The sequence below is a fragment of the Microtus ochrogaster genome, unplaced genomic scaffold (assembly GCF_000317375.1).
Source record: "Microtus ochrogaster isolate Prairie Vole_2 unplaced genomic scaffold, MicOch1.0 UNK58, whole genome shotgun sequence".
In the NCBI taxonomy this organism is placed as follows: Eukaryota; Metazoa; Chordata; class Mammalia; order Rodentia; family Cricetidae; genus Microtus; species Microtus ochrogaster.
In genome coordinates this window covers 1,077,928-1,088,062 of record NW_004949156.1, presented here as the reverse complement: position 1 = coordinate 1,088,062, position 10,135 = coordinate 1,077,928, and the positions used below count along the sequence as shown (strand labels likewise).

At 37.7% G+C, this 10,135-nt stretch overlaps 1 protein-coding gene across 1 annotated transcript in view; it reads right to left on the bottom strand.

Annotated features, from left to right (window-relative positions):
* Window positions 1-10,135, bottom strand: part of Dmd (dystrophin) — a 1,456,297-nt gene that overhangs the window by 384,443 nt on the left and 1,061,719 nt on the right. The window contains exon 44 of the mRNA XM_026777353.1: window positions 4,628-4,784. Within this exon, the coding sequence (XP_026633154.1) occupies window positions 4,628-4,784 (157 nt within the window). The remainder of the gene's footprint in view (window positions 1-4,627; window positions 4,785-10,135) is intronic.

Here is a 10,135-nt window from a genome sequence, read left to right as displayed (position 1 = left end):
AAGGAAAAAAGGAAGGAAGGAAGGAAGGAAGGAAGGAAGGAAGGAAGGAAGGAAGGAAGGAAGGAAGGAAGGAAGGAAGGAAATGAAAAGGAAAAGACAGGTTCCCATCAAAAGATGTCATCAAGGACATTTATAGTTTACCACATATAGTAAAGAGATGACTTTTAAAAGTGACCCTGAAAATACACAGGGAATAAATTTATGATTACAAGTGATCCATCTTGACAGCCACCCCAGCAGTCATATAAACAGCAATTGAATCACTAAACTAATAAAGAACCAGAGAAATGTGATCCTGGGAACATGGGAGGGAAACAAATGTCTAATAAAAGGAGAAATCAGAACCCATTGCTAAGTACATTTAGATGGAGTTTTATACTGAACACATTTCCTTTTTCTCTTTCTGAGTTCTGATGTTCTGACAGAAAATTCTGGTTTAATGGCTCTTCTTCATTCTTTTCATCCAGGCAGCAAGTGTGCCTCTGCCGAGGAAACCTTTGTAGTCCAGCCCTGAAAGAGCTGCTGTGGAGTAAAACAGGGTATAAAACTGTGCTTTCATCAACACCTGGGAGGCACAGACTTCCCGAGCAAAGACAATGCTTTGTGATAGCCACCGTCATCAAGCTACCAAGAGAAGCTCAACCGTGCATTGGGCCAAGTCACAAATAAAAATATGTGTCAAAGCAGTGCCACACGCTTTACAGAAGGACACTCAGCTATTCACGTGGTTGCTGACTGGATCTGAGTAATAGCTGAAGTGGGGAAGGCAACCATGGAAGAATAGAGGAACTCCTAACAAATGAGGAGAGATCAGTGGGCTACAACCCAGAGGCATGCATCTGAGTGATAATAACTCAAGCATGCCTCTAACGCCAGCATCCCCTCTTCCCACCACACATGACTTTCTTGAAATTTGTGAATGGAGATGGAGAATTTGTGTACAAACATTTGAGCAGTAATAGCTCGATTAGTAAAATACCAGATAAAGTCGTCAGGGGAAGGAAAGCAATAGCGACAACAAAATGCTGGGAAAAGAGATCATGACAATTTTTGATCAATTCCTGTCTTTTCACTGCTGAATAAAATTGCCATTACTACTGCATGTTTCCATTGATTCATTTTCATTGGCTTTTGGGCCTATAATAAAATTATATATTTTACAGCAATTCAGTCTCAATTTACTATCTCATACAATGAATTCTATTTAAAATGCTTTTGATTCTCTACATAAGGGAAGGATGAAAGCCCATAAGAGCCAGAGGCAGTGGATGGCTCCAAGGATGTAGAATCTTCTAGAAACAGGACTGGGACACATATGAATTTGTGGAGTCTGTGACAGCATATCTAAGACCTGCACAGGCTCAAACCAGACAAAATCCCACACTGGAAAGGAAAGTAGACAAAAATCCCACCCTTATCCAAGAAGTTACTTGCAACTGATAGCTGCTTGGAAAAAGAAGTCAGTTTTCTTCAATGGAGTGACACTGGGTTTATCAAAAAAAATCCAGGCCAGGCCCTATGTCACAGAGTTTATGTGCAGCACAAAATAGACCCTTTTTGTTTTTTTCCTTGTGCACTTTTGTTTTGTTTTGGTATTTTTGTCTCTTTTAAAGTTTGTTTTGGTTATTGTGGGGTTTTGTATATTTTTTTAAGATAGAGAGAAACATGAATTTGAGTTGTTAGGGAGGTAAAGAAAATCTGACAGTTTAGGAAAGGGGAGAGAATATGATCAAAATGGATTGTGTAAATGTTCATTCTTCTCAATGAATGCTTTATATATAACATGCATGTATATGTAATGCATACATATGATTGCTCCAAATTAAGATTTAAAAATGTAGCAGTGTTTCATTTCATCATTTCAACTTGCTACAAAAACTTGGGAATGTGTCTCACATAAAAAAAAATAGCCAAAGAAGCAGTCAACTTTCTTAGCTCTGTCTTTCAAAGACCTCTTGGACTTCATGCTTTCTTTCATTTGTAAACTTTTATGTCCCTTTCTCTGGAATAACATCAGTCACTGAACTTTCTTGAAGATGCTACCTTTGGCTGTCTTCAGAGAGATTTTTTCTTTTAAAGACTGGATATATAAAAGTGGTACCATCTTATCAAGGTTTTGTCATTTGGTGGTAATTTATTTTTACTGGCTGTTTATTTCTGTTCATGTACCTTTTACTCCCATTTAAAAAAATAACACTTATCAGCATCAGATACTCCATTAGGCTATATGGTTTTAAAATATGAAGGAAGCAAAATTTCTGCCTTCCCCACTCAGAACCTGCTTGAGAAGACAGAAGTATAAAACAACACAGAACAAAAACTAGATAAACAACTGGCCACTGGTGAAGGATGCTATGGAAAGAAAATTATTCTGAATATTAGAGACATAGTTACCTTGTCAATAGCATATGAATTGTATAAAAATAATGAGGAGAGGAAGCAAATAAATAAATTAGGGCTGATGATATTCTCCACCAGAGACAGACTGCCTATCAAAATCCCCAGGATCACACAAGAGATGCCTTCTTTTGACTTGTTCTTAGGGTTCTAGTTAGGGTTACTATTGTGCTAAAACACCAAGATCAGAAGCAAGTAGGGGAGGAAATGTTTTATTTGGCTTATACTTCCATACCATAGTCACTGAAGGAAGTCAGGACATGAACTCAAGAAGGGCTAAAACCTGGAGGCAGGAGCTGATGGGCAATGAGGGGGTGATGCTTATAGGCTTGCTTCCCATGGCATGTTCAGCTTGCTTTCTTATAGAACCCAAATCCACCTTCACAAGGTGGTCCCACCCATTATGGACCAGGCCTTCCCACATTAATCGCTAAATAAGAAACTGTTCTACAGGCTTACCCTACAGTTCAAACTTACAGTTGCACTTTCTCAACTGAGGCTCCCTATTCTCCAGTTAGTCTAGCTAGTGTCGAGTTGATGGAAAACTAGCCAGCATAGTCAGGGTTGTCTAAGAGATTCTCAAAACATAGAAGCTATTGGTTTTGCCTTTGGTTGCCACTCCCCCAGGATTTGGAAGATAAGTCCCTACTGTTGATGATGCCATGCACTTCAGAAACAGGGCCCAGAGGCCCTTGACCTAGAATTGTCCTGAACATTTCTTTCCTCTGGACTAGACAAGCAATCATCCAAAAAGGAGACAATCAACACTCCTATCGGACCATAACATCTATGAACTACAACAACCACCACATCAACCAGCATGGCTCCATAACCTTAAGGGTGTAGGTATGGCATGTCTTCTTTGGCAGTAACTAAACGCTTTCCAATTGGAGTTAAGACATCCTCAACAGGAGGGACCTGTACTTGGTATGGGAAGCTTAGCCCAACTACCCAGGGCTATTGAAGTCATGGATTGTAGAAGAGAAACTACAACCATCACTTTAGTAAAACACCATAATCACTATCAACACTCTAAATATTTATCTTTAGAACCACAGACAAAGTGTAGTTCTCACCTCGAATCAAAAGAATTTCTCTTAGCAACAGACTGAGTCAACAACAGAAAACTACAACAGAAGTTGGGGCTCCTACAAAACAGTTCCTATACCTAAGGCTCAGTAAACACAGAAGAAGATGAGGTAGAGTTTAAAAGGAAGAGGATCAGGGAGTTTGCAGTGAGACTGTATTAGATAGTAGTGTTAGAAGTGATATCCGTACAGTCTCCTTACCATGACCTGTGCTAAAGAAGAACAATAGAAAAACCAAACAGGACAGGAGAAAGCTCACAAGGATTTAGCCCCTGAAAAAGAACTGCCGGAAGCTAAGGAATGCTAAGAATGTGAGAAATAGTCTTCTCCAGAGAGAAACACACCAATTGGTTATCCAGTGCCATACGGTCAGCGCTGAACGCATATACAACTAACACTATACAGACTGAGCAGATTATATGTAGGAAAAATATTTATGAAAGCATGCAGTAACAAGTAATGCTACAAGAGACCAGAAACTTAAGAGAGAAAAAGGGTACATACGAAGGTGTGGAGGGAGAAAATGTAAGGGGGAAATTATGTAACTATTATAACAAAAAATTAAATATATGCAATATATGGATCTCATTTTGATTATTAAAATAAAACAGAAAGCATAAAAATGTGATATATGTAAGAAAATGGAATATTTATGGATATTTGATGTGATGTAATTACTGCTATTTTATAGTGTTATAATAGCACTCTATTTAATAAAAAAGACATATCCTTCTCTTTTTTGAGATACTTCCTAAAATATTTAGGAATAAATGGAATATGCCTGAGATTTGTTTGAAATGACAAGGGAATGAATAGAGGCATAGAAGAAATAAGACTGTCCATGAATTGAGGATTGTTGATATCTTGAAAAGCACATGAATGTTTATTGTAATGTTCTGTCTACTTTTATAAATATTCAATATTTTCCATGATAGGAAGAATTTAAAAATAGACAAAAGGGATATTACTAATGCAGATATATTTGACATTTAAAATATAATGGGCATGAGCTATTTATAATTAATCATCAGATGAAGTGACTAAAATACTTCTCTCCCATTTAATTTTTAATTAATAAACAGTTTAAAAATAGTCAGTTAATGCTTGCTATGCACAAATTATTAGTCTCTAAAGCATCCTACCCTGTGTACATCATTCTGCTTCTGAACTGCTGCAAAATCACCAGCAATAGGTGCCTGCCGGCTCAATTCATCGTCTTTCAGCTGTAGCCACACACGAAGTTCCTGAAGAGAAAGATGCAGACGCTTCCACTGGTCAGAACTGGCTTCCAAATGGGACCTAAAAGAGAACGGGAGCATACTATAACAGAATATCTAGAAGTATAATTGATGAGTCTGTTAATTCCATTTCATTGGTTAAATATTGCCCCAATACACACCTCCTTTGAGCTATATAGCACAGCTGTCAATAACCATCTAGCTACCTGATTTTACAAGTCATAAACAAGGTGGGAGTATTCCAATGACAATTTTCAGGCAAGGCCACGTTCTGCCATATGTTTCTTTCCATATGCAGAATTCTGAGACTTTTGGCATGGCCTGCATGCTGGAATCAAATGTTTTCCTATCCTGTTTCAGCCAATGATTTTTTAATGTTTCTAGTAGAAAAAGTCTTAGACCCAGTGACTAATAAAACCCCTTTAGTTTTCATGTGACTCATACTGGAATTCTTTCTGTTTTGAGAAATGGAAAGGTCTTTCCCCACACTCCGACTTTTCCATGTCTTCCACCCTGGGCAATCTTTCCCTTTGACTCCTTTAGTCTGGTATCCGGTCCTTTCTGCTCGGCTTTCCACATGCCTCGCTTGTCCTTCTAGCCTGCTTTATCCCTCTGCACCTGGGATTTGTTTTTCACCAAGTTCCAATCATTTTTTTTTCTCACTGTTCCCTTTGTGTAAAATGTACGGAGACCAAAAACTCACATGGAAGAGAAAGCTTCCCCTAAACATGAATAATTTAGTGCTTTCCCATCAGCTGGATTTAGAACATGTTAATTCTTAGAAGCCATGGAGGAATACCCAAATGACTGATCTGTGCTATAAAACCCACATTTCATTTGAGGAGGAGAAACTAAATTAATGAAATAAATCATCATCCAGAAAACAAAGGGGAAAGTTACAGTGCTTTATCCTCAGGTCAATCTGCAACCATGCTGCATCACTTACATTTGATCACCAAGCACTAATTAATTCATAAAAATTAATGCTGCTTATAACAGAAATACACTAAAGTCTCTGGGGCTGCCGAGAAATTTAAGGCAGAGCAGCTAGGTAAAAGAACATTTCCCTTGTCTGCTCAGTAACTTAGCCTGACATTTCCAATATAACTCTCTTTCTGGCTTTGAACTACCAAAGTTTGTACTTACTACTGAAATTAAATTGTTTCAGATTTTACAAAAGACACTCTAATGAAGACATAAAGGTCTTTAAAATGTGTAAATAAATGTTCAATTTGAGGAATATGATTAAAGCAAGTGGAAAAGCCCACAAAGCTATAGGCAGAAAATATTAATTAAAGCATTGCTCATGATTGTGATACGCTATAAACTGTAAATATTCAATGCTAAGAAATTTCTTTCTTCTACAATGGTAATGTCATACAATGAATTCCTATGTGATACTCAGTATGATGGCATATACAAATGTTTATGCATATGGAAAATGAGAAAGTGGGCTAAAAATCTTTTTTTTCTTTTGTAAAATGTTTGTGTGTAGCTAGGCATACACTTGTAAGCCCATAGTTGACTATGCATGGAAATATCTGAAATGACAGCCAGATTGTCTTTCAGGGGTAGATTTGCAAGATTTTCTTTCATCTTTATACTTGTCCAATTTGGAAGAATGAAGATTATATAAAACGTGAAGTCTAATGAGTACTGGTCACAAGGATTCTCTGCAATGTTTGAAAGTTACAGCTGAGTTCCGTGGAAGGTGAAAGAAGCTATCAGACAGGATGTTTTGAAAGGTAAGCAGTCAGAGGCACAAAGAGTAGCAGTAAACAGTAGAGAAGACACTGCTTAGAATATTTATTTTTTTGTCTTTAAGTTGCATGAGGCATGGGTTACATGTAATAGGAAGAAGAAAGGGCATGAGGACATCCAATGATTGTCTTGCATGTATCTGGTATTTGAAGCAAACTAATGTAGTGGAACATTCCAACAGGGAATTTATTACAGGCCTTTGCCCATGGTGAGATCACAGGCTGCTGCTTTGGCTATATGGGGAAGTACTAAAACCCCATTTCTAGGCCAGGTGGTAGTGGTGCACACCTTTAATCCCCACACTCGGAAGGCAGAGGCAGGCCAGTCTCTGAGTTTGAGGCCAGCCTGGTATACAGAGTGAGTTCAAGGACAGCTAGGGCTAATTATACAGAGAAACTGTCTCGAAAAACCAAACCAAACCAAACCAAAAAAAAAAAAAAGAACTCCATTTCTAGATTAAATAGTAGTGACTGTTCATATGTCAGTGAACAAACAAATGCTTTTGAGTTTCATAAGGGCCTAGGAAACAGCTGTGAAAGAAGAAATTAAATTCTAAACTATCTAAGAGGAATTTAGTAGCATGAGTTCTGAAGGCTGCGAGAAGCCAGGAGAAGCCAGGCAAGACTGTTAACAGCACAATAGCAAAAGGACATGACACCAGAAGACAGGGGAAACTGTCAAGCATCTGGGTGAGAAGACATGTCCTGAGGTTTGGGATTTGTTGAAATTTTAAAGTGTTTGATCATTTTCTTAAACCAGCTTCTTACTAGCCAGCCTGGCTGGTCTCTGACTGTTTACGTGGATCAGAGCAGCTGTGACCTTCCAGAGACCCACCTGCCTCTGCTTTCTGAGTGCTGGGAGCCATGGTGCACAGCACCACTCCTGACTATATGTGGGTCTTTGAGTTGATTTAAAGGCAATCTGAACTGAAGGAAACTGAATCTTAGCATATTAATCCTGTGAAATATTTCTGAGACATTTGTAATATATATGCTGAAAGAAACTACTGGTTGTATTTTAATGACTGCCTATCAAAGACTTCTAAACAATTAGCCAATTTCTATGTTTGAAAAGCTATCTCCTGGGAGAAAAAAAAAAGGATTTGGTAACTGCCGTTCCCTGTATTTGGAAGTATGTTTTGTTGTTAGTAAAGGATGTTAGCATTAAGACAAACCTTAGAGATCACAGTTTAAACACCCCATTTTGCAATTGGGGAAAAGCAGGACCAGAGGTCTAAAAACTACTGCCGGGGCATATCTGTTATATAGTCATATTTACATATGGGAATTGAGAATTACAAGGCACCACCAGATAAGAAAAAGCCTTATGCGTACTGGTTTTAACCAACTATTTTAAATTCCAGAGAAAAATGACCTCTTCTCAGTAGCCAAATGTACTTTATTTATCCCTACCCACGGAATAGAAATAAAAAAAAAGGAGTTTGAAGAGATACACGGTGTCTACCCATTTCATATTAATCTTTATTAGTGAAAACAAGATCTTGGTGGCTACTAGACTCTTAAAAGATAAGTGCTGATCTTTGAAAAACAGAAAATTTTCACAAACTATGAGGTTTAGCTAAAATATAGGACTTTTAGGTGGACTGGGATCTATGGCTAGATATTTGAAGAACTCCTCTGTGACAGCACTCTAAGAATTACACAACATGATAAAGTGGCCGTTATTTCTCTAGATACAGATATTTCAAATGTGATTTCGTTGATGCCTAGTTTGAAATCCTTAATAAAACTTTACTCCGAAAAGCACACATTCTTAAAGCAAATTGCACTCTATTGAATTCATTTTTCACTTTGACTTCCTTTATAAAACTAGTGATGTATCTCCGTACATCCTGCGTGCCCCTGTGTAATATAATAGCACGTCAGCAGACACAGAGAAATGGGATGGATGCAGAAATAACGAAGAACTGCAGAAATAAAGTGGGCACTGTGGGGCTTTAAGTAAAGAGACAGAATTAAACTCAAAGAGAAGGAAACATTTTTTTTCCCAAGCTGGGCCTTGAACTCCAACTTCCAACATAATTAGCATTCCAAGAGTAAGGAAAAGGTCAGATATACTCAGTGTCCAAGTTGCTTTTATTCCCACTCAAAAGTCAAAAGGCTCTTCTTCCTTTTGCACTTTCTTTGCTCTCTACCAGAGGAAAAACCCCTCTCTGTTCTAACTGCTGATACCAAGTACTCCCTAAGTGAGTCATTGTTGCTTAAGAATGTTAGTGTTCCTGTCTCTCAAACTAACGCTCAAAATTTAATAAACATGAAATTCATATAGCATTTACACATTTCTTCCGTCAAGCATAAAAATATGAAATATAAATTTGCTGAAGTTATGTCAATAACATATTAAGTGATTCTCAGAGTGAAATGTATACACAATAATGTGGGTAAAATCTGAATACAGGTTAAACAGAATTTCATAAATATTTCTTCTGTAAAAACTTCACTTGTTCACTTTTGAAATTCTTACTAGTTTTAGGGCAAAGTGAAAGGTTGCGGATATGGGCTATTTTGGCATGAGAAACACTTTTCTTGATTAATGATCATTCTGGTATAGGACAGTCTCATTATTCACTCTGTGTATGTACGCGTGTGTGCAAATGTCTCTGTATAAGTAAAAATATTACTTGATTCCTATCTTTTATCTTCTTCTATGGAAATATTTACTTATTACTTATCGTACATCTTGTGGCCAACATGTGATATGATAATGAATATGGAAAGAATGATCAACTTTTCTCAATTGGGACAATACATTAGTTCTATATAATTTCAAGCACTTTTTCTCAAAAACATTCTATTTACTTTTGGATACTCTGTTTTACAAACAAACCAGTGTTTGGAGAGAAAGAAATTGGTAAAGTGCTTGCTGAACAAGCATGGGGACATTTCTATGGATCCCTAGCACCTACGTTCATCCAGTCATGGTGGTATGTATCTGTAATCCCCAGGCCCAGAGAAAGAAAGACAGCTGAATCCCTGAGGCCATTAGCCATATATTCTAGCCAAACTGATGCGCTGAAGGTTTAGTAAGACATTCTGACTCAAAAAATCAGGCGGAGCGTGAATGAGAAAGACACTTGTACTGACCTGTAGTCTTCTGCACACGTGCATATACCCACAGGCACAGGTGCATACACACATGTGAGCATGTACAAACACCACACACAAACACAACGATTTGACTGAGTTTTAAATGTATTATGCCAGAATTAGTAGAGTTGCCGAGTTGGAAGAGAAGCTGAAGAGACCATCTGTTTCTGGTCAAACCTCTTCATTTTAGTGTCTCATAGCATTAAAGTACTTAAGCAATTTGCTCAAGATGACATGTTAGGTACTCAAAGCATCAGAAGAGAAAAAAATATTGCTATAAAAGGATTCTATTCTTTTAGACTTATTCTGACTTTGCACTTCTTTCTTTTGTTTGTTTATTTCTTTTTTCTTCCTTTCTTTTTTTGAGACAGAGTTTCTCTGCATAACTCTGATTATCCTAGAACTCACTCTGTAGACCAGGCTGGCTTTCAACTCAGAGATCTGCCTGCCTCTGATCCTGAGTCCTGGCAACACCACCTGGCAACATCTCTCTCTCTCTCTCTCTCTCTCTCTCTCTCTCTCTCTCTCTCTCTCTCTCTCTCTC